The 25434-nt window shown below is 39.2% G+C and overlaps 1 protein-coding gene across 1 annotated transcript in view; it reads left to right on the top strand.

Annotated features, from left to right (window-relative positions):
• LOC149006093 (uncharacterized) overlaps window positions 1-25434 on the top strand; it is a 57315-nt gene that overhangs the window by 27058 nt on the left and 4823 nt on the right. Inside the window, 5 exon segments of the mRNA XM_089168624.1 lie at window positions 1711-1841; window positions 14016-14225; window positions 14740-14912; window positions 21665-21765; window positions 25084-25251. Coding sequence (XP_089024750.1) covers window positions 1711-1841; window positions 14016-14225; window positions 14740-14912; window positions 21665-21765; window positions 25084-25251 — 783 coding nt within the window.

Genomic DNA, 25434 nt, shown 5'->3' with positions numbered 1-25434 from the left:
CAGGGTCTGGTCAAGGTGCTTTTGTAGTGGTCTCTTGTCCACACATTTGCGAACATATAGCTCCATAATATCATTACTAAGAGTCTGCTGCTTATTTGTCTTCAGGGTACCTCTACCAAGAGTTTGTCGCTCCTCCTCACTAGGTTTGTTTGGCTGTTTGTTAGTGGCTGCTATGTAGGCTGCTAAAGCTGTTGGTCCATTTTATCTTCAAATATTGGATAAACATCCAGGTTGATCATTTCATTTTCTTGTTGGATAAACTTGACTCACCTGACTGATATTCTGAATAGTTCGAGAATCTGAATAAATTGTTGAATATTACAAGAATCTCAACCTCCTTGATTGCCTGTTACCTGTGAATATCATATTGTTGGACTACAGTATTAGGTGCTTATGACTTCTGTACTATTCATTGTACTTGGACTGTTGGATTGGGTGCATATGTAATTGCATTGTGAACACTTTCGTGTCAGATGTAAGTCTTAACCATTTCTTAAGTTATTGTATTTATATATGTATTGCAAAATTATGTCTACAAAACTCAATCAAAGTGTAGAATAGGCAGTTTCAGGATGCTGAACCATAAACCAAATTAGGTGCTAATTAAAATTTTACTGATAACAATTTGATTATTAAATCAAGTTTATTGATGCTAAAACAAGCTTCCCTTAAAGTTTTGGAGCCAACTATGGCCATTTGCCCATCACATCATTTTGAGTCTTGTAGGCCAAAAAAGGTGCAGAAACTAGCAAGATCTTGGGAGCTTTGCCAGGTCAAGATGGCTGTTCAAGACAAGTTTTCGAACCTTTATTACACTTACAAGGGATCAAATGCCCAACCTTCTTGCTCTTCCAACCTCTGGACCCTAGTCTTGAGCTGTTTGGTAATGCCTATAACAATTTATATCAATAATTAACACTAACAATAAGAAATTCAGTTGTTTCCTTTCTATGGACAGAAAAGAGTAACGAAAATAGCACTGGGTTAGTGCGCCCCTCTCCCCCGCCCCAAAAAAAAAAAAAAAAAAAACTCTGATTATGGTGTGGATTGTTTGTCTTTAGCTAGTGTGACAAAAGCTATTTGGTTTTACGGAATTCCCTAACAGCCTCTTTGCTGATAACTTAGATATGCTAAGACCCAAGTCCTCTCTCGACACAGAATTCATCTCCCATGTTAACTTGATCCTTCCTTTCTGCTTGTCACTGCCACATGAAACTTTCAAGATTTGCAGTTTCCTAGGGTTGGTGTGGTGCGTGCTACACAGACAAGGATAGTGACCGTCGTGAGCTGGCTAGTCCGCACAGCTGATTCTAAATAATGCTTTCTTGGAGCCTTAAAAATGGAATTTTGGTAACTGGTGCATTATAAATTGTACTCAGGATAATTGTGCTGTTATAACTGACCAACCCATGGATCTTTTGAAATGCTATGTGGCACTTTTTTGAGTTTAAAAATTAGCATGCGAACTGTCTGAAACTTGAGTTAAAAAATGAAGCTGGCAGATCCTTTTGATAGGGCCACCGTTTCATTAGAAGCCACTGCTCGCTTAGAGTTTGATGCTAGATCTTTTGCTGAATTAGCATGCATACTGTTTGTATCTTGAATTAAACAAATGACACTAGAAGAATTTTTTATTAATTGTTCTTTATTTATTTATTTTACTGTTATTAGTATTAATTTGTTTTCAATGATCTTCTTTATGAATTATAGGTTTGGAAATTCGAGGACAAAATTGATACTGCCGATGGTGCTTTAGAGCAATTGTGTGTCAACTTGCAAACACCGAGGGGAAAATATGAAGCAGATGTGTTAGTGATGGGAAGTACAAATGGCTGGTTGAGGTGAGTTGTGTGATACCCTGCATCTTAAGCCCATTTTCTTTATATTGTTGTTAGGGTTTGGTTGACATGTGAGACCCACTTGTGGTGGTCCAACCATGGTTTGGCAAAATTTCATCGAAATTTCGTGAGATTTCGGATGTTTCGAGGTCACCGAAATGAAATTGATTGGTTAATTGGAATTTCATTGAAATTTCGGTATTTTGGAAGTTTCAGTCTAGATCTTGGAATTTCAGTTGAAATCTTGGGAATTTCGGAAAACAAAACACCTAATTAGTAACTATTTTTGCACTATATCATATAAATGTGTTAATATAGCCTAAAATAGGGTTTCCATGATTGTGACTTATACTTAAAGAATGTTTCGTCGTGTGAAAATATATTTAGCTTCGACTACAGACCATGGTACATTACAGTCGAAATTACCGAAGTTTCGACCGAAATATCCAGAAAAATTGAAAATGAAACGAAATTACAAATATTTCCTTGAAGTGAAATGTTTATGCTGAAATGTACCGAAAATGTTGGTCGAAACTGACAGAAATTTCGGTACCAACAGGTATTGGCTGAAACAACACGTGCGTAGGTTATAAAATCAGATGTTTTGAGTAGAAACTCCGGAATTTTGAGTTTTTTCCTGTTTCACCAGTTTTGCCCCTCTAGATTTCGACCAGTTTCAAAATTGTTTTTGGTTTTTTTTTCTTCATCCCTCATTTCACATGATTTGTGGAACTCCATTTCAAACACTAGATTTGGTTCTCCATTGGTGGGTCTTCTCAAATCTTGCCAGGTGAGTAACCAACTTCCCCACGGGCCACAGCACGGGGCTGAGCTTCATCAACACATTCTACAGATCCGGATGTTAAGATTCTTTGTAATGATCCGACCCTGTTTAGGAGGCTAAAACAAAAGTAAAGGAAGTTGAAGCACTTGTGGGGGAGTGTGAAGGAGAAAGTGGGGATGGCTTTCTCCAAATGGGCTATGTACTATAGTATTCTAGCACATAAAGCCCAAGGGCCCTCCTACAGGGATATGATTGAGGAGATAGCCGGGGTTGGGAGTGGTGTACAGGGGCCCACCCCACATGAGATATATAATGTGTATTTGCCTAGGCATAAGCATGACTTGGATGAGCATATTGATGGATTGAAGCATATGTGGGCTTATTATGGAGTGATTGTGATGGTTGATGGTTGGATTGGTCCCACTAGACAGTCTATTATCAATTTCATGTTGAATTGTGATGGGAGGACGGTGTTCCTCAAGTCAGTAGATGCATCCAGTGAGAAGAATGATGCAAAATACCTCTAAAAATTCTTAAAGCTAGTGGTGAAGGAGGTTGGAGTGGAGAATGTGGTCCAAATTGTGACTGATAATGGCTCGAACTACAAGAAAGCTGGGTTGAAGATGACGAGAAGTATCAAGACATGCTTCTACTTCTACTACTAATTTTGATTTTTAAATACAGATTACATTTATGCTTTATGACTTTATGTTTGACTTGATGGTTCAGTAAATCATTACTAATTTGGTTAGATATAAGCTCTTTTGGACTCTATGTGTTGCTCATTGCATTGACCTAATGCTAAAGGACGTGGGCTATATCAAGATGGTGAAAAAGACAGTGGAGCAAGCCCAACAAGTTAGCACCTTCATCTACAATCGCACCTATGCACTACAGATGATGAGGGACATGCGTCAAGGTGACTTAGTGAGGCCAGGCATAACCAGGTTTTCTACCAGTTGGATTACACTGCAGAGCTTTGAGAGTAAGAAGACTGGCCTTGGGAGCATGTTTGCATCAGAGTAGTAGTTTAACTAGGAGGGTCTTCAACTATAGGAGGAAAGAGAGCACAATTGACCATACTCAATAAGACCTTCTGGAATAATGTGAGGATAGTGGTGCATCTGTTGAGGATGGTAGATCAGCAGAGAAGACATATTTTACCACACATATGGGTTGCAATAGTGGGATGAAGCAACAAGTTGCTCAGGTCTGCCCATAGGGCAACCAGAAAATCCTCAACATCATCTAAAATAGATGGGAAAAGCAGTTGCAACATCCACTACATAAGGCTAGTGAGTTGTCAAGTCTAGTAATCAATTTGATTTTCATTACATTATGACACTATTCCCTCTTATTTTTGCGTTTTGTTGCACAATGTATTATCTAAATCCCAAGTACCATTACAAAGACATGCTTGGGATGAGGCAAGATTTGATAGATGTTGTCCAAACTGTAGTGGAGAAGAGGGAACCATAACCATCTAAACAAGCAATCATCCTTATGGAGGTGAGATTGTGATTTGATATTCACAACTTATAATTTTAAACTAAGTTATTAACCTAGTTATTTTTTTTTATTATTTATTTTATATATTAGATTAAGGCATCTAGGGATGCCACTGGGAGTTTCGGTCGTTCTGTGGCCATATCGGGATGGGAATCCTCCCCTGGGAGTAAGTTAATTCATTATATATTTAATTAATTATATATTCTATCTTCTAGTTAGTTACTTAAGTATTGAAATGACTTAGAGTCTATGTTTGTTGTACTTGATTGGAAGTTGCAATTTGGTTGACTCACGCCACTTGAGTACGATCATGTAGGTGCTCTCTCAGACATGTTCTGCCACTGGTTGTGAGCAAAATTGGAGCACCTTCAGCCTCATCCACTCAAAGAGACGCAACCGATTGGGTGTGAAGCGTCCAGAAGACCTTGTGTATGTACACTATAATATGAGACTGAGGGAGGATCATATTAATATGATTAAGTTGGCTGGCACCTTTGAGTTGGATGATGATGACAATCTAGTGGTTGACTGGACCAGGAACAGTGGACAGTGGATAGCTGTTGCTGGATGAGGACAGAGGTCGTGTTAGTTGACATATTGGAGATCAGACGGGGGCTGATGTGGCTGACTTTTTGGCCAATAAGAGGGAGGCACATACAGCACCCAAATGTCCCTTTTTGCCACACCCTAGTGCATCCACCTGGAGTGAAGATTTAATTGTCTAGTCCGACACTGGGGATGATGCGACTCAGGCATCTCCCGACGACGACGGCGATGATGATGATGATGATGATGTCGGACCTCATGATCAGGATTTGACTGATCCTAAGGAGAGACCACCACCACCAGTACGTAACAGTCAGAGATGGGAGGACAACCCCCGAGATTCACAAATGAGAGTCGGTTCACCCATACGACGCAGGATTCAGACCATGGAAGAGCTGCATCTTGAAGTCATATGACTTTGACATATACTAGGAAGAGGAAGGGGAAACAACACAGATATGGCAAGGAGGACACAACAACATATGGGTCTTATTCTCTGGTTGATGCGAGGAGCTTGGTGGGCTTTATGGGATCCATGAGCTTAAATGATTTTAGAACCACCAACCTCTAGAGAAGCAGGATGGTATAATTCCCAGTCGCATGATACTTCTACGGAGAGTGTTGATACTGTTTCTAGTTCCATTTATGGACCTTATGGTTATAAACCTTGTGGTGTGCCTCCCTACTATCAAAGTTAAACACTAGTGGGGTAGCTACCAGGGTTCTTCTTCGGGGTCACGGAACTTTCAGGAGTAAATCTTTGACAATAAGGTTCAGCCACCTGCCCCTGCATCTATGTTATCTATTTCGGAGTTCCCCCCATTAGGTTATCTTGCCCATGTGGATGAGGCGACACATAAAGCTGCAATTGTCGACTTCCTCAACAACTATATGCATCATATGTCATGGGATATGTATTGTGTTTGGTATGGGGAGCAAATCATACTGGCTTAAGCACAAATGTATTAGTTTGTAAGTTGTTGTAACTTGCAACTTGCAAATTTTAAGTTTAAGTTCTAACATCTAAGTTTTAAGTATTATATTTTGAATTGTGTAACTCGGTTATAGTCATATGGTTGTATACACTTGAATGTTAATTTTTTAGTTGTTTTCTTTGTAAAATAGTAGTTCCATTGTGTTTATTATACTTAAAATAGGTCGGAGGGAAGAATCCAAATCATTTTGAGGCCATATGAGGCCCAAAACTTTTAGGGAAAAAGTTACAAATTTTGACCAAAATTTTGGTCGAATTTTGAAAATTTCGACCTTTGCTTAGGTCGAAATCTAGGTTTCAACCAAAAGTTTTTCCTTGCCACAAACACAAATAGGAGAGTCAATCCAAAGACCATTATGATTGCTTTGTAACCAAATTAACCGTGGATGTGTGTTTATAGGCCCTAAAATAGGTTGCCCTAAAATAACCAGGCCCATAAAATGAATAAAACTCACCGAGAGATACCACTAAAACTTGCTAGAATTTTTACTATGTTTCGTAGAGATTTTGCTCGTCTCAAGTTGGCTAAAACCTTGAGATGAGACGAAATCTTAAACCTTGGGTCCAACCATAGATTAATGTTTTGGTTGAAACTTATGGAAAACCGAAATTTGGTCGAAATGGCTGAAATTTTTTCGAAACTTGGGACTTCTTCTTGCAAGCTTCAAACGGTATTTTGGGGTGGGACTCTGTATATAAGCTAATTTTGGCATAAAGAAAACATTGACACATGCATTTTGCTAAAAATACTAATTGTAGATATGTCATTCAAAGTCATAGTATTCCTAGAGAGGTTTCTAAAAATACACTACAAACATAACTTGAATTATATATTCAAAGTTCAGAACTTCAAATACCAAGTAACTAACAAAAAAGGGAAGTACAAAAACCACTACTCACTCAATTCCTAAATAAGTGCCTCGGTGGTCCATCCTATAAGCCATGTAGTACTAGTTATGTCTGAATCTCTCCTTTGTCCAGTAGACATAAACGTCCCATGACATGTTCCTCTTATGGTTCCGAGGTAGTTGACCACTACAGCTCTGTAGGTCTGGCCATCCACAGATGCCAGATATTATATCTGAGGGAGCATACAATATAGATGTGGAAGATAAGATTGCTCCGAGAGTAGTGGTGCTTGCCAGCCGAAGGACTCCACAAATGTCTCTGCCCCAGAGCCATTTCCATAAGTAGCATCGGTGTACTGATATACTACATCATCAGGGCCTGGAAAATATGCCCGAATCTATCCCATTAGTATCGGATAACCATAAGGGGTACCATAAGCATGGTTGTCAAAGTGTCTGCCTAGGCGGCAAGGCAGGTTTCAATCGCTTTGTTTGAATCGCTTAATTGACGCCCAAACTACAAAGGAACTCCAAAGCCCAAAGTGACATAAGACCTATTTTTTGCTTCGGGGGCACTACCCCCACACCCCTGTTGGGGTGGCCTCCCTTGAACCCCCGTGCCCGTCGGCAATTGAATGTGAAGCATGAGCCGTACTCAATATTAAGAATCAATGAATGCCTAGGTGGACGCTTTGACAACTATGGTTTGATGAGATGAATTTATGTTTTGTGTTCTTTTTTTTGAATAATTTTTCATAATTATGATTCTTTAATGCTTTTTTTTTGGATGAATATATTGAATAGTTGTTTAGCTTATGATAGAAAGTAGTTGTATTGAAAAGTAGTTTAAAAGTAGTTGTATTGAAAAATGCTTGACCAAATCGCTTTGGTAGCCATATTGCCGCCTAGGCACCGTTTGTCACTTAATCGCTTTGGTCTCCTTGACAACCTTGGGATTCATAACCATGATGCCCAAAAGTAGATTCAACGCTCTCCATCAATTGATCTCTAGTATCTGGATCCTCTAGCTATGGAGCCTCTGGACTTATCCAAGCTCGTGGACCCCTCCAGCTTGGCACATCTATGGGATGGTAAGACCCATATGATGAGGTGTCATCCTCATATCCATGTCTATGTCGTTTTGCCTTTTCCTTCCGGCTGTAGGTCATAGTATGACCACTGCTCCACCACGTTCTATATCTTGTGTGCCATGCATGGGTGAACTGACTCTCCCCCTTGAATCTCAGTGCCCCTCCTTGTCCCTGACTCTCAACTGGTGCTGGTAGTCGTGTTCCCTCCCTAGGATCAGTCGAATCCTAATCATCTGGTCCATCATCCCCACTATCAGGTCCACCACCATCATCATCATCTTCTGCTTGAGTGGCATCATCATCGGTGTTCGACAACACCATGTTCTCCTCACGATGGTTGGATGGAATGGGGTGTGGCACTGATAAGACCCTAATCACAAAGGTATATATGAGAAAGAAGAAGAAGGACTACATGATGCAACCTACAGCTGCTACAGGGGATACATATGAGGAGAGGACAGCTGGCAGAACATGGGTGGATAGAAGAGTAAATTCTGTTGGAGTTTGTTATGGGAAAGGGGAGTACAAAAGAGAGAAGGGAGAGAAGAAACGGGGGAGAAAAAATATAGAAGTAGCAAGCAAGCTTGCGGGGAGAGGGAGGACCTCTGGGAATGGCTCAGCCATGGTGTTGCTCAGTCGGTAGATGTCGATTGATGCTGTGTTTATCTGTGTTTCATTTTAGTTTGTTTAATTTCAGTAGAGTTATCAGTTCTTAGTATCTCAATCTGTAGTCTGCAGCTATTTCCACATCAGAGTTCTTAATGGAATCGATTAGTACTTCAAGCTTACCCTGCTGAATATGTCATTCTGAATTCAGTTTCTGTGATAGTCTCTGCCATTAATTCTTTACAATCCGTAGCAGTAAAAGATTATTAGGGGTTCAGGGCAAGTTAGGGAGGGACCTAACAGGCTCTAAGAGACAATTATGCTCGGTGTGCACTCTCCCATCTTTGGCCAAGAACTCGTCCACATCAGCTCCCATCTCTTGTGCAATATGGTTGCTAAGTCAACCTCCCACCTCATCCAACAGTGATCAAAGAACCCACTTGAGTAAGGGGTTCTCATTATAATCAATTGCAAAGATCTCAGCCTACTCGATCTTGTCCCCATCTAGTCCTTCCATCTCTCTTTTGATGTGCTTTTCTCTCAACCTCATATTTTAGTGCACATATACAAGATCTTCCAGCCACTTCACCCCCAATCTGGTTCTGCCTCTTACAGTGTATCAGGTTATTTCTAGTAGGGTGGAGAACCAAAAACTGTTATTTCTAGTATGCTTACACCCAGTGGTAGAAGATGTCTAGGGAGCACTTAAACTGCAATTGGTACCAAGTGCTTTGAGTCTCCCCCATATTGCAGCCACCACTCAGATGCAAGAAACGTACCCAATCCAATTAATAAGGCTAAAAAGTAATTATAGTAGTAAAAAACTAAAATAGATTATGTAAGATTTGGATTAAATAGGATTGATGGTCTATCGAGCCTGAATAGCACTGCGCGACCCCCAATGGCATCTCTAGAAGCCTTCAACTTCAAAAAACAATAACTATGTTAGTATAAAAAGTAAGTAATTAACATAAGTACTAGTGTTCTCACAAATGACAATTTTACCTCATGATTGATTAATGCTTGTTTAGTCGGATGTGGTCCCAACCTCTCCACTACACAATGGACTACCTAGTATCAAGTCTTGCTCATCCCAAGTTCTTTACTGTAGTAGTATATGGGATTTAGATATTAGGCTACCAAACAAACATACAAACAAATGAGATGGTAAGAAACTACACAACAACATAATAACTTAGAATAATTAATAACTTTCAAGTCAGTAGCCAAACATAATGGATGTTGCAACTGGTTTTCCTACCTCTCTTGAATGATCTGGAGGAATCTCTTATTGCCTTTATGATAGGCCTTCCCAACCATCTCTTTCATCATCTCCACTGCAAGCCAAATATGTGGTAAAGTTGGTTTCTTTTGTAGATCTACCAACTTTAAGACAGTCACCACAGATTCAAGAAGCTTCACCACTATCCTCAGATTTCCCCTAGAAGTTATCACTCGATATGGTGATCTGTGCTAATCTCCCTATTCGGCAATCTAAACTGGGCCAGTCGAACCGCTGTTGTGATGCAAACATTGCATGTGATTTGTTCTTCTTCTTAAAGCTCTTCAAGGCAATCTAATTAGTTGTAAATATGGTGATCCCAGGCCTCACCAGGTCACCATCACACATCCTTCTTGACATATGCCATGCAAATCCGTGGTTATAGATGAATGTGCTCATTTTTCGTGCCCCGTCTACATCCTTCTTCAAAAATTTAATTTGCCCCATGTCTTTCAACATCAAATCAATACAATGTGCAACATAGGGAGTCTAAAAGAGCCTATAGTCAGGATTCACCATCAGCTTCATCCCACCCTTCTTGAAGTTGGAGCAATTATTTGTAATAACCTGCACCACATGCTCAACTCCAATCTCTCTCACTACACTCTTTAGCAGCCCATAAATGTACTTCGCATCCTTCTTCTCCCTAGATGCATCAACAAACTTGATGAATGCTGCCCTCCCATCACAAGTCAACATTAAGTTGATGATGAACTATCTAGTGGGACTAGTCCAACCATCACACATCACTATCACCCCATAATGCCTCCACATCAGCTTGAGACCATCAGAGTAAGTCTTCAAGTCCTCCTATGCCATGGTAAATAAACATTGTAGATCTCATATGGGGTTGGCACAACCACCCCATGCGCATCACCGCTAATCTCGACCATCATAGCCTTATAATAAGGCCTTTGTGCAACATTTGCAGGAATGCCATGATAGAATGCCCACTTCGAGAAGGTCATCCTCAACTTTTTCTTCACATCACCCCACAAATGCTTTATTTTTTATTTATTTTTTCTCTTCGTGGCCTGCTAAACAAGTCTAGATCAATATGTAATATTTGGATATTTGGACCAGTGGGATAGAGTCTAGGTGCATCAGATATAATTCAAGGCCATGGAGGCTATGGCAAGGGATCCGACACTCTTAACACTATGGCTCCTCCTCATAGTGGAGTTGTCTCTCCTTCCCCTCTCAAAATTTGGATCTCTAGAGAACCTTACACCCATGGCCCTTTGTGTCCTCCTGATTTGATTGAGTCTATGAGACTTTTACTTATCCTTAGTGTTATCTTGATATTTGTCTCTAAGGATGATGTGTCAAGGTCCAACTCAAATCCAATGTTCTGCTCTCCCACCTCCATTAAGCATGCAACATTGAACTCATCCCGCTTTGCCCTCTTCTCTTCTCTTTTGTTTCCCAACTCCCCGATACTTTGCTATTGCAACTTTTACCTCATAAGGCACATTGGGGCACCTAGTCACATTGCGGTCCCTGCCTACTAGATGGCACTTCAATCAAGTGGCCCGGTCTCCTCTTATCTGTTTCTTGTAGTAGTTACACTTAGACTTCTTCCTGTCATCCCCTAGAGGTCTACTATGCTGCCAAGCAATGTCCAATATAGCAACTGCCTGTCAAAATGGGTGTTTGATACAAACATACATATTAAATTTTTTTAGCCTAAACACATGTTACTTATAACCTAAGGTAACGTGTTTTGGAGTTCTTTGTTAATTAAAAATAATTTTTATAGTTAAATATTAATCCTTAGTAATTGTTGAAGTATACGCACCTTGGGCTATTTTACTGTTCACAATGTCCAATATAGTAAATGCTTGTCAAAATGGGTGTTTGATACAAACATACATATTAAACTCTCCAAAACACAAAACCACAAACATACATAGGGATTCTTTGCTAATTAAAAATAATTTTTATAATTAAATATTAATCCTTAGTAATTGTTGAAGTATACTCACTTTGGGCTATTTTACTGTTCACATGAGTAGAGTAGCATCACTAGCATAATGTTGTACAGGTGAACAGTACAAACAGATTTTACTGTTCATGTAAATAGTATTATGCTAATGATGCTACTCTACTCTCTATTTCTAATGTAGGAGTCTTGCTACATAAGTTTTGGGAGTTTCTAGAAAGTATGGTTTCTATTTTAGTGGTAGTTTCTATTTTCAGTACTTTCTATTTTGGACAGATTTTAGGAGTTAGTTTTACTAGAAAATTATGTCCATAATTTGTACTATTTATTTCCTTTTTTAGAGGGCAAGATGGCTTTCTTCTCAAGTTGTAATCTAGACTATTGATATCTATAAATAAGAGGCTGTGATTCTAGGAGTGCTAAGTGAGAATCATGGGCCTCTTCTGCTGCTTCTTCATCTCTTTTCTCTTCTTCTTCTTCTCTCTTTTCTTTGTTCAAGTTCAGCTGTTGTTTTGATTATTTAATGCTTGTTTTCTAAAAGTAATTATTAAATACATGAAATCAAATTTAAATAGCCTCAAACTAATTTTGACACCATCACAATGTAGATCGAGTAATGGTGTCTCACATACATCAAAACGATGCCAATACATCATGTGTATGTAGGTTATTTTTTGAAAAAAATGTAATTTTTTAAGTAATTTAAAAAAAAAAATGCTGGCACATTTCAAAAATTAAATCCAGCAAGGAGGTGGAAGGGAATGGGAGAAGGGATCGACAAAGAAGAGGTGGTCAATATCTTCTTGGCCATTCTAAAAAAAGATATAGTTAGGGTTAATAGGGAAGGTGTCTACGGGCTAGGAATGCTTGGATGGGGAGACAAAGGTTAAAGGTTCTCCAAATAGTGGAGTGGCTGGGGATATGACCTTTGAACCAAACTAGGCTGGACCAAATGACCAGTTGGCAGGGGGGGGTGTGTGGATAAGATTTTAGGTGGAGGAATGTAGCTAGATTGGCGACTCTTGAGGAATGGGATGCAAGAGGGGAAAGTTGAACCAAACCTAAGTGAGACCTTGAAAGGAGAGGGGAGGGGGACCCAATAGTTTTGGTGATGAAGTTCAAGAGGAGGGTTAGTTTCGTAGTTTTGAACCCTTACACCTGACGGGGTCCCAAGAGGCTGAGAGGACACCAGGTGGATGCGAAGGATCCAACATAAAAAGGTGGAGGAGCTACCATCAATCTATGTGGAGATAGAAGGAGAGTTAGGGGTCTAAGAAGAAGCAGCTTCCACCAAATCCAGGATGGCTTTGAGGGTAGGGAGACTGTCCAGATAGAGTCCAATTTTAGCAAGTGGGACTAAAGCCAATTGCCTTAACAAGGTCTTGCCTAGAGGAGATTTTCTAGATGAGAATCATCAAGCTGACAATGTCGTAATCTTGAATTCCGTGGAAACAAAGACCGCTTTTATATTTGGGGTGGCAAACTGAGGACCAGCTAATGGGGTGGAGGAAACAGGAGGATTTCTTGGCCCTTCTAGAGTAAGGCACAAAAGAGTCCTTTCATAGCTCAATAGTGGCTTTGGGGATAGAAAAGATGCCACACCAATAGAGGTACAAGATTTAGAGTACTGATCTCATCAAAGTAGCCCTACCAACAAAGGATTTCCTATTATGTGTTTTGGGATGAAACTGGTTACTTCATTATAATGTAGAAATACCTGTTATGTCTTTGATTGTAACATGGTTGTTTTATAATATATACTGGGCTAGTGTAGTTCATTCCATTATACCATGCATAGATAAGTAGGTTGATGACCAAGGGCAAGGACTTAGTAAACTTGGGTGAGGATTGAGAACAAAAGCCCTCCTCTTTTTGTTTTATTGGTTCAATTCAGACCTTGTAATTGTATTTTGTGAGGTGTTGATAATATATAGTAAGTGTTCAGTTCAGGTGGCTGATGCTTAATCATAAATTATATGTATAAATGGACTATCCTAGATGCCATCAGATGTCTGCAGTTGCAATTCTCTCTCTTATTAGCTTTTTTGCTTCCTCTATAATAATTCCTTGGGCTCTGAGGTTGAAAGTTAAAGAGAAAGGTGGTTCAACTGCCTCATGCCCTGGTAAGGTTTAGATGTAATGGCCCCTACCTGGCCCTAAAAGTTGGGAGTTTAACGAGTTGGTTGCGGTTGCACTCCCGCCTTAGGTCCTTTTTACATAACCTCAGTGACTTTTGACAGACTCACAAAACATCAGAGTTATTTGATGCTGCAATTTATTTACCCATAGAGCATAAATTTTCGCTTGACAAGAGACTTATTAGCTGTTGTAAAATAGCATAGATGAATAAACTTTTCCTCCTAGTTGCTGACTCTGGAAAAGTGGATCTACTACTTTACTACACCTTTCATTTTGGCTTTTTATTGTCTTTACAATTGTTGTTGTCACTTTAATTTGCATATGGGTTAATGTGTGCAAAAAGATCCTTTATTCTGCCTTCACTATGAACACATCTATAACAGTTTATTTGAGAAGCGCATCTCCAGTTATCACTGTTAAGTCTATGCTCTTGCAGTCTTTATGAAGTAGGAAAAGTTGGACAACAATTTGATTACGGGGTGAAACGCATGCCAGGTTGCATCTGGCCTCTCACAACAGAAAACCAAGCGGATCACGGTAAAGCACCAGGATATATTTGGAGACCAACAGGAGCTTCAGTATGTCTTGATTATGTAACCTGCATAAAGAGAATTGGAAAGCATTCTTCAACCGTACAGCATGTGTTGTATCCTTAAATCAGTTCTGTTCAAAATCTTCAAGTCATACTTATTTGAGTTATCATATTAGCAAAACTATATGCTTCACTTTTCTTAGAGAAGTTTTAAGGCTTTCGACCTGCCATGGGAGATCATGAGTGACCCATTTCATAGAACCCTGCATCTATCTCACATTGTCGCCTGGAAGGTTTTAGTCATAAATATGTGAAGAAAGTAGATCAAAGTATTAACCCAATATTTAGAAAGCATGCAATCAGGGGAAATAAATGTTAAAAAAAAGAGTTACAAAATTGCTTCTTGATAATTTGAGTGGTCTAAAGGAGATGGTTGCAAGATTGTCTGTCACTTGCACCCGCCCATTTTCTGCTACTTGGTGGATAGTCTAACATGGAAATTGTAGTTTTACTTCAAAAGATGTTAGGCACAAGATATGCATTTTGTACTCTTTATGTTTCTTATTTTTTTTTAAATGCCATTTTCTCTCCTGTTGTGGCTCTTGCAATTCTTGACTTCGAAAAACAGGATAGCCACTCTGGGATCAGAAATGTCTGGGGGAACTTTGTACAATCTGAACCTTGACAAATTGGATCTCAATCCAGTGACATCAATACGCCGTAGGAATTCATTGGTTGCTTCATTGAATTGTACGTTATGGACTGCTGATTGCAACTCAAGGGGGACCCAAGCTATAACTGGCAAGTTCTGCTGTTGCATAGAATATCTGTGTCTGATTATGTAGCAATTACTTGGAATTGATCACCATGAATTTGCTTTAATAGTGTAATTTTCAGTTCACTCAGTCAGTAATTTTTGCACCCTTGTCATATGTGACAGAAAGTTACATGTGAACCTCAAACAGGCTCCTCTAGTGGACCAGAGGGGACATTAGATGTATGATTAGTGTAATATTGCAGATGACTTTTGGATATTACATGTGCTTGGTCTGAAATCTGTTGCAGTTGACTTGTTAAAGCTATATTTGTGAAGTGATGTGCTGTAACCTTAGGAACATCATATTTCACTGTCTCATTTTCTTGATGCATTTAGAGTGTTGCTGTTTGCAGATTGCGCAAGTTAACAATTACCTCATGTCCCTCCCTCCTTTACCCTCTCCTTTTAGTGCATTTTAAGAATAAATTTTATTGAGAAGTAATGAAAGGAAAGAAGAGAAAAATAGTAACACATGATGGATAAAAGAATGTAGTGACATGACGTCTTATGGGGAAGGTTGGAGTCCTTGTGATGATTATTGCCTTTGTTTTCTCCATCTTCTAGTAATATCCAAAATGTCATTGTACTGTCCTGAAGCCTATCTGACAAATGTAGTGCCATGGATGATCTCCACAAAATCTACCCAAAGAAATGCATGGGGTGAAAATCAGAAGAGGGGAGTGAGGAAATGAGGTGAAGGTGTAGAGTGGGTGCAACCATGACATGGTTGATAGCTGTGAAAGAGGTTGCTGTTGTAATTTACATTCATGCTTTTGAGGCGTTTCTTCTTCTTGTTTTTCTCTCATTACTTTGTCTTTCTTTTTCTTTTTTTTTGGGGGGGGGAGGGGTGAATTGAGGGAAAGGGACAAACAAGCGTTTCTTCTCCCAGTGACATGCGTCCTCATACTATTAGGTGGTCACTGCTCAGCTAGGTTGTAGCATTCTTGTTCTCCTTACACTGCCGATACATTTAGTGTTTCATTTATACAGATATGTGCACAGGCTTTGGATTTGCCCCACGTGTTTCTTGGATAGTGGAAATATATGCATGCTCAACTTACCCATATCTGCACTAGTATGCAGTATTATCTCCAACACCAGATGCCCCTATATGTTTCTTCAGGATCTTCTTGGGATAAGATCCTCATTCACAATTGTATTGTACTTATTCTTTTGACCTTTGGGGATAATAGTGGAGGGTATTGAAGAGGGGGGGGGGAAATCAAGGTGATACCAACAGGCCCACCAAGGGCACCAAGTCAACTAAGGCATCACAGCATCTTTGTGAAATCGGGGGTAAGGCTGTGAATAATATGACCTTCCCATGCCCGACAGTGGGAGCCTCCTCCACTGGGTACGCTCTTTTTCGTTGTTCCATTCACTATTTTCCTTCTCTTGATTTATCTTGTCAACAGATAAATGGGTGATTAGTTATAGTAAGTGGTATGTAGCCTTAGATTGAATAGGACCAACTAGGGCAATTAACCAAAGTATTTTATGAGCGAACCATTTCAAGAAGGCCAAAACTGAAGGTGGGGCCTGCTCTAAGTTTAGGTTTAGGTTTAATGATGGGGACTATGTCAAGTTAATCTGGAAGACAGTATATCCCGAAAACTACAAACAAATCAGGTGGTTAAATCTGGAGCTGTAGAGGATTCCTAGAAGAAATAAGATTGAAGGGTAAAAGGGTAATTTCAGTAGATTGTCTGGTCAGATTGTGATGTACCTTCAATAGGATGAGGGCCAAAATCCAAAATCAATTAGGGAATTAGCAGCCAAATTAGGGTTTATAAAGCCCTGCAGCTAGGGTTAGGGTTTTTACAGATTGTAGGAGAGGTTTGCAGGGTTCAGTTAGCGTTTATAGGCTTGCTGTTTTGGTTTCAGATTCGAGTTCCACAAGTCTAGGGTTTTGGAAATTAAGGTTTCAACTTCTAGGGTTTTAATAGGGCTAGGGTTGAGGTTGAGTGCTAGATGGAGAGGAGGGGTTGTGATTCTAGAAGGGGGACTTATTTGGTGGAAGGAATTAGGAGACATGGGATTCTAGGGTTTGGGGGAAGAAGTGCCGCAGAAAAGGGGCAGGGAAAACACTAGGGTAGGAATGAATATTTACTGATCTTAGAAGGCTAGGGATGAAGTTGATCTGAAGGAAAACATTCCCAATGCAGCTGCAAGAAATCTCCTGAAACAGAAACCCGAAAAGCCTCAATCAAACCACAGTCTCTGCTGCAACTCCTCTGCAATATTTTTATTCATCAATACTGATTTCTTTTAAGCTATAGGCTGTATATTTATAGCCTTTATTAGACAACTCCTAACAGTACTCAACTTTGAAACATAAGTCAAAAAGGACTTCTATTTGAAATAGAAGTCCTAATTAAAATAGGACTTCAACGCAACTACTCCTAGGCTGACCCAGATAACAAAATAAATAAATTTGCACTCCTACCAACATTCTAAATTTGACTAGACCTAACTGGGCTTGATTAGGAGTGCCCGAAATTTCAAAATTGTCCCTACTGTGGATCAAACATCCAGTGCCGCATGGTGCTGGGCAACAGTCCTAGGTTTCTTTTGGCCCTTGGGGCCCCTCTTGGGATGGTCGTGGGGTCCTACATCAGGTGACAACTAGATTCAACTGGTTTTGTTAGGAGGGTGTAGAGATCATATATGGTCCAAAGGGGATGAAGATCCAGTGGTTGGATTGGGCTGGGCAGAATCTTGTTAAAGAATACCTTGCTTGTATTCTTCTAAAAGCCCTGGTAGAGACAGTGCAAAATTCAAATTTGACTCACTATAGTTGGAGTCCTATAATGGCAGCGTCTTTGAAACAGGAGCTTGGACTTGAAACACCAAACACCAACAGCTCAATTTGACTTTAAACACCAAGGAACTGGGGAGCTAATACTTGGAATCTAAACATGAAGGAATTTGTAATTGGGCTCTAAACACCAAGCACAAATGACAACTCAGCTTGAAACACCAAGGTGCTAATTAGTCTGACCTCAAAACTAGACAGAGGTCTCTCACAGGGAAAGAAGGCTGCTGCCTGCGAAAGTAAAAATTTCTATAGTAGGCAGCACTGTTACATGTCAAGGAATTTATGCGTGTATGGGGAGAACTGAGCCAACCAGAAAACTACCTTCAGGAATTCTGCAGGCACATAACCAGCTGCAGTGGGAACCTCTAGAATTCGATGGAGAGCTTGAGAAGTTAATCCCGAGGGATGCACAAACACGTGTTTATTACACTATAATTTAGCTTGTTTTCCAACTTGGGACACTAGTTAGGAGGCTATGCCTCCCTTGGTAGGATTCTTCCCTCCCCCACCCCCCCTCTTTTTTTTCTTCTGTGGGGGGTTCTAGGTGAATGAATGCCTTCAATGTATTTTCTCTCTATAATACAAATGTTTACTTGTGCAAAAAAACAGCCAGTACTAGCCAAGCTTAAAATCTGCAATTTTGGTAAAACAAATTCGTATTCCGTAATATATCCTATTACAACTTTGTATAGAAGGAAAAGAAATAGACTTCTATATTAAAAAGGAAGCATCTAACCCAATCCTTAACCTATTAGGTTACTTAAACTATTTAGGAAAGTAATCTTTGGGAGGAGGGGGTGGGTTAGAAGTTAATGTAACCCAGGATTTGGGTTAGATCTTCCAGGACCCTCTTTAATAAGAACCAGCAAATAATTGAGCTCTCAATATGGTTAGGGTTTCGTATGGGATGGTTTGGAGAGGAATCTTGAGTAATAGTTGTTTTAACAAAGATGATTGGTTGGATTTGGGACCTTTGGGTATGCCAAGGGATGGTTAAAATTTATGGGATGTCATATGGGATGGCTTGGGTGGGAGAAAAGGACTATAATATATGTAACATGGGTTGTGGGAATATCCCAAGGCCCTATTGGATGACTTGAAAAAACTGGTAACCTGGGGATATTTGGTTAAACTACGGTTTGCAAGAAAAGAAATGGGATACTCTAGGGTTGATGAAAGAAGGGAGGGAATATTATAAGGTTGATGTGTATGGTTTTGGGATGATATGGAGAAAGTAACGAATAATTTGAGAGGAGAAAATTCCCTAAGTGATAGACATTAGAGTTCTACCAATTAAGGAAAAGATGGGAAAGGAAAATTAGGATTAGAACATTCTGCGATGGGAAAAAAAGATACAGGAATCTTGCAGGCCTGCGGCAAAGGGGAAGGGAGTTTCTGATTAGTTCTTGAAGAATTCGTGGTTCTTTGAATTCTTCAAGATCCTCGATCCTTTCTTCTTCTTTTCTTTTTTCCCTCTCTCTCTCTCTCTCTCTCTCTCTCTCTCTCTCTCTCTCTCTCTCTCTCTCTCTCTTCTTTTCTTTTTCTTTCTTTCTTTCTTTCTTCTTCAATTCCCGTCTTCATTTCTTTTTCTTGGCCCTGAAGCACTAGGTTCACTTCCTGGCTGCAATCTTCATCTTTATTAATCGTCAACTGTTGATTACATCATAGGGTGACCTTATTTAGAGCCATATCACACTGACACTTGGACTCAACTTGGACTTAAACTAATTAACAAACTTGAACTCTAACTTACAACTCAGTACCTATCAAAAGGAATCTCCTAACAATGTTGCAAGATTAAATAGGTAATTATCCAGAAGGAATTTTTTTCATATTCCAACTTGGCCTCTTGACTAGACTAGGACTCTCTCAATTCACAAAATAATAATCCAAATAAAAATATTAAGATCAATCCATGAACCCTTGAATCGAGGGGATTCCAAGTAGACACTTATTGAGCCCTAAAAGGGCTGGAAAATGACCAAAATACCCCTGTGTTATTCGACCAGCTTTAAGATGGGCCTTTTGGGTCTCGTTTTTAGGGCCCAATTTTGGGGGGCCCAACCCTAGTTGCATCAGAACTCAGAAGTCCTAATTACATTCTATAATTAGTCATGTGCTAGTGTTGCTTGTATCTCAAGATATTACGCAAGTGTACGTATCGCAATCAAGTAATAAATGATAAGTAGAGTATCGATCCCACGGAGAATTTTATACTTAATTTTCAATGTAAAAGTAAAACTGATTTAAACAAGATTAACAAGATTGATTTGTAATTGACGAACTAAATAACCAAATGACAGGTAATTAAACTAAAGAACCGAAATGGAGAATAAGTAATAGAAGAAACTTTAATGAGTGAAAAGAGTGTTGGGAATCAATTTCCCTTCTCCTGAATTTATAATGCAAATACTGAAGTAATACTACAACCCAAAATATATCAAGAACCTGGAATGAAATGGCATAATGGTATTTTCCAATACATATATGCTTAGCATCCTAATTCAACATCTGCATATTCCTATGAAAAAATGAAATACGAATGCAATTTAAACCCAATCCCAATCATGGCAATGTGAGGTAATTGAGTATTCCTACCCAACCTACTAATTAACACAATCTAATTAAAGATTATGCTAACTCACACAATTTAGCAAGCATCTAGACTCCATTAACTTTCCAGTTAACTAAATCATAACAATCGTTCATGAAAGATCAATCAAGAACCGAAATTAATCAATATATAACATGCTGAATTCATTGACAATAAGTTGTATTGTAGTAAAACTAAAGAACACATGATAGTTACATCTTAAAATTCAGGTTTAGGTACTACTATCATCCCAACACAGCACAAGTTTAGCCCATAACAGAAATCAAATATACAGAAATAGTTATAGTTATCATCATTAAGCTAGAAGATAAGAAGATAAAGTTATAAAACTGAAAAGAAATTAAGAGCTTCAATGCTTCCACAAGAGCTCCAGCCTTCTTCTCCAGCAGATCGTCTTCTCCAGCAGCTCTCCCTGCTTCCGCACGAGTCAGCTCTGGTTCTCCTCCTCTCAGCCGTGTATTCAATTCTGCCCCCTTTCTCCCTTTAAGCCTTCTCTCCCTTTCTTCTATTAATGCCTTCAAGCATTAGGGTAGAAGTGACTTGTAGGATTAGAACATTTTCTTTTGATATCAACGGCTAAGATCTTTCATGGAATGACAAGAAGAAAGTCCATTAAGTTAGCCATTTTTAGTCATTTCACTTTATGATGCTACGTGTGTCCAATCTAGGAATATTCTGCGCCGTGATGCTGCAGCATCATTACAACAAAGTTATGGTTCGTCACCTACAATGCCAAGAGAAAGAGGGCTGATCAAATTCATCCATTAATTGAAGAGAAATTCATGCAAGAATGACATAAAGGACCTCTACAAGATGCAACATGTTAAGACTCAATAAAACAACATCTAATGACTACTAACACTAAAACAAAGATAAAACTACTCCTAAATCAAGCCATCTCAAGTATAAAGTTACCAATCTTAACTCTATTTCATAGAGTTATCAGCTAGTCACATGCTATCTTGAATTGAGCCATTGGTTCAATGGAACGATGGTGTTCAAACCAAATTTTCCTCTATCACTGGCTGTCAAATTTTTTTCCCCTTTTTTTGTGTATAATTTTAGATCTTCTTATAACTTTAAGAAATTGTGACCTTTAATGATACTTCTAAATTATTTTATGAGATCCAGTTTTGTGCATGAAATCCCAGATGGAGCATTTTTCATTTGTTTAAAGCAGGAGAGACAGAAGCTGTCTTTACTTTTTCCTTTCACTCTTAAATGAAACAAGTGTACACACAGTCAGACCATAGACAAGAACTTTTATCTGTTTTATTTACTTGGCTATTTACTTCTGTTCATAGGAACCGACTTGGGAGCTTCCTTGGTGGATTTAGAAACTGGAGTGCAATCCTGGGTGTTCCGTAGTAGGAGCGATGTCCTTTCACAAGAATTTGATCCATCGGTAACATTATATAGAATCCACTTGCCCAATTTTGGATTTGATTTGCTGAAGCTTGCCTCTTTCCTTGGGAGTTTCTACTTGTTTTTGTATATAATGGTGTATATTGCTCTATTTTTCACCATGTGCGTATGTGTAATAACAAATAAAAAGAGGACTTCATATCAAGGTTTAAAATATTTGTATCAATAACTTATTGGTCGGGTGATTTTTAAGATGCATATCATGCGGTATTGTATCAGAAATATGTATTGAACAGTGTAAGAATGTACAGAAATGGTCAACATACACATGGAAATACACTTGTGGAACAAAAAACAATACATATAACATGTATCATGCATAAACGCTAAAGTAAGAATAATGTGTAATCAATCTAGTGAATTAAGTAATGTATTAAAAGAAGAGGTCTCTCACATGCTGTGATAGTTTATATTAGATGATGCAAACAGTGATGCTCTAGAGCTCATTTGTTATTTTTTGGTCCAAAAGTTTGAATAACCAAGATTAAATGGAAGATTATAAGGTATTGGTTGTGAGATGTTCTTCATTTCTCTTGAGAATAGGAGTTATATCAGTCTGTGAGTGAATATATTTTTTTGTTAAATTTATCTATAGTGTCGGTATGTATTGGTATGTATCAAGTTGTATTGGCTGATATGTTTCAGTGTAGCCATTGAACCCTATACTGAGTGTATCGATGGTATCAAAATGTATTGGTTGTATCAGCCCTTTGCATCCTGTACATTTCAATACAATTCAATGCAAATATTTTTTGTATAAAATAAATTGTTGTATCGGTGGTGATCAATATATGTATTGGCCTGTATCATTCCATATCAGCATATATACCTTAAAAGTGCTAACCCTGTTCTAGATTGCTTTAATTTTTACATATATTCCCTTGTGGCTATTACGACTTTGTTTTGGTCAGTTGAGAGTTCACTTTAAGTTGCATACTCAAATTTGAATTTGGTTCTAAGAGCCAAAATTGTAGCATAAGATTGGTCAATTTGAACATTTCTAATGCTTTATGAGTATGGATGGAATTCAATGAGATCTGGTTCAAACATAGTTGTCAAGGCGTCGCCTAGGTGTCTAGGCACATTGTTTGCTGGTGTTGCTTAGGTATTGCCTTGTCGCTCTAGTTCCCCTGTCCCCCTCCACAAACACCTTGATCCGCCTAGACGTTGTGACAACTAACAACTATGGTTTTAAAGAAGTCAATTGCTCCCACCAGTATAGAGGGGGGCCAGGTGGAGTATAACATGAGGGTTTTATCTAAAAGATCACAGCTCGATGGAATCTACCTGATCAAAGATCATGGTTGGCCAATGAAGAGATACTTTTGCGCATATGGCTAGTGTAATGTTGGAATAAGTAACAACAGGTGGGAAGTTTTGGGGAGAGCCCAGATGGACCCTTGGTGCAATTTGATGGTGCTCGAGGAAAGGGGGAAGGCAATTCTGAACCAAGTAGGATGGGCTGAACCTGGTCAGTCCCACATACCTACCCAAATAAGACAACTGGTGCTGAACCAGGATTGAACCTTGAAGGCACAAGAACAAAACACATAAGGAAGCAAGAATGGGCTACTGTCCAGACAAAGAAGCTGAAGTGTAGCTTCCTATGAAGAACCTAATTAATGGTGGAGACTGGAGAGGATGGGAAAGTTGCAAGATGCCAATAGAGGTGCCAGCTATTATTAATTCACAATGAATCGTCTTTGTTGGGATGGAGAGGAATGAATGCCCCTAAAAGATAAAATCATATAAAGAAGTTTTTTTTTTTGGATGAATAAATAATTATATTAAAAGAAACAAGCAGAACAAGGAACAAGGCCTTCAAGAAGGAGACCGAAACGAAGAACTAAGACCCCAGGAGACAACAATAAGCCTGTTCCTTGGGGTATCATCAACCGGGGGATGGGAAATAGCTAACAATGTAGAAGAAACATCAAAATAGATAGCATTCCAAATCCTATCTATAGAGTGGGATTTCGAAGTCCATCTCCGAAGGTTGCACTCCGACCAAAGGTGATCAATGGATGCAGAATAAACTAGCTTACCGATCCAATCACAAGTAGAAGTACCTGAAAAGATTCTCAGAATCCAAGACCAATCATGCGTAAATCCGAAAGAACGCCTTGAATGGGGCCAAATGGAAGCTAGGGCTTTTCTCCAGATGGAACTGGAGAAAGGGTAAGAAAAGAAAAGGTAATCGAGGTCCTCCAAACCATTCCAACAAAGGATACAATTGGGATTTGTAGGGATGTGGTGGCTAATAAGGAAAGGATTGGGTAGGGAGAGCATGGTTAAGGGCCCTCCAAAGGGTAAGGGAATGACGAGGGATGAAGCCTTTGAGCCAAACCAAGGGGGGCCGAGGGGGTTTAGGGTTGTGGGCTCTGAGCATATTCCAGGCTGAGGATGTGGATAAGGTTTTGGTAGTGAAGGGAAGCCAAATGGGAATGTCACTAGAAGAGCAAGAGAGAGGGAGGAGAGTTTCCCAAACCTGTGTGAGAAAGGGGAGGGGGGCAGGATTCCATGATCCGTTTTTGATAAAAACGGACAAGGGGGTGGATTTGGGGATGCGGGAGTTGTAGACAGCACGGGGGCCAAAGTGGTTATAGAGAATGCCCATCAGATGCCACGGGTCAAGCCAAAAGAAAGTGAAGAAAGTGGAAGAGCCAAAGGAGATCATATAAAGAAGTTGGTAGTAGAGAAAGAATAAAGATTGGCATGCTTGCTAGAAACAAAGCTAGGAGTAGAGAATATGGAAAATGCTTTCCATGGATTTAGACAAGGGTGGAGTGTTATTCACAATGGTACAGTCAATGGTGGACAAGGAGGATCTAATAAGTGGATGTGAGGTGAATCCTCAATTCATTCACGTTAGGGTGAAAGAGAAAGAGATAGGTACTTCTATCGGGTTCCTCTATTTGGCTGTGTATGTTGTAAAATTGATGTTGGGGGAAAGAGCTTGTGGAGTGAGGTGAAATGGCTGGCAACAACTATTAGTAAGCCTTGGCAGTGGGAAGATAGGAGAGGACCCATCATGAATGGCTGCCACGGAGAGCTTAAACCAAGTTTGATCCAAGTTACTAGCAAGCTTTTTCCTGAATATTTAACATTTTCCAGCTGGATGGGCTGCCAATCAGCTTTATATGAAGCCTTGCAATTGTTAAGTGTTCCATGATCTTCTCTCTCTGTTTATATATATATACACATATACATATACATACCAGTATTTCTTGCTTCTGCTATTTATTTATCCTTAATTGGATCATCTGTAATATATACAATTATATATTTATTGTTGCAGGGAAATGTTGTTTTATGTGGACTACGGAATGGAGCAATTGTAACAGTAGATGTTCGCCAGAGACAGCAGGGATCGTCAGCTAGACTTCCTAAACATCGATTTCCTATTCCTCCACATAGAACTCATTCAAGGAGAAAAGTCATGCATCAGACTAACCAGTTTTTTGAGGTACTAGCATCTCGAGTTCTTGTTTTATATCTTTGAGCTAACTCTCACTAATTTTCATGATGATATTAAAAGAGCATACAAATCTGGGAGAAGAGTTGAGTAGTTTCTCTTGTCAGTCATCGTGTAAGGCATATAAAACCTGGAATTATTATTTATGAAAGCAATACATTTTTCTTTTATTGA

Source organism: Hakea prostrata, chromosome 9 (genome assembly GCF_041222555.1).
Source record: "Hakea prostrata isolate BN-2017 chromosome 9, UWA_Hpros_2, whole genome shotgun sequence".
NCBI classification, from domain to species: Eukaryota; Viridiplantae; Streptophyta; class Magnoliopsida; order Proteales; family Proteaceae; genus Hakea; species Hakea prostrata.
The sequence above is the reverse complement of the archived record's forward strand: the minus strand, read 5'-3'. Positions and strand labels throughout refer to the sequence as shown.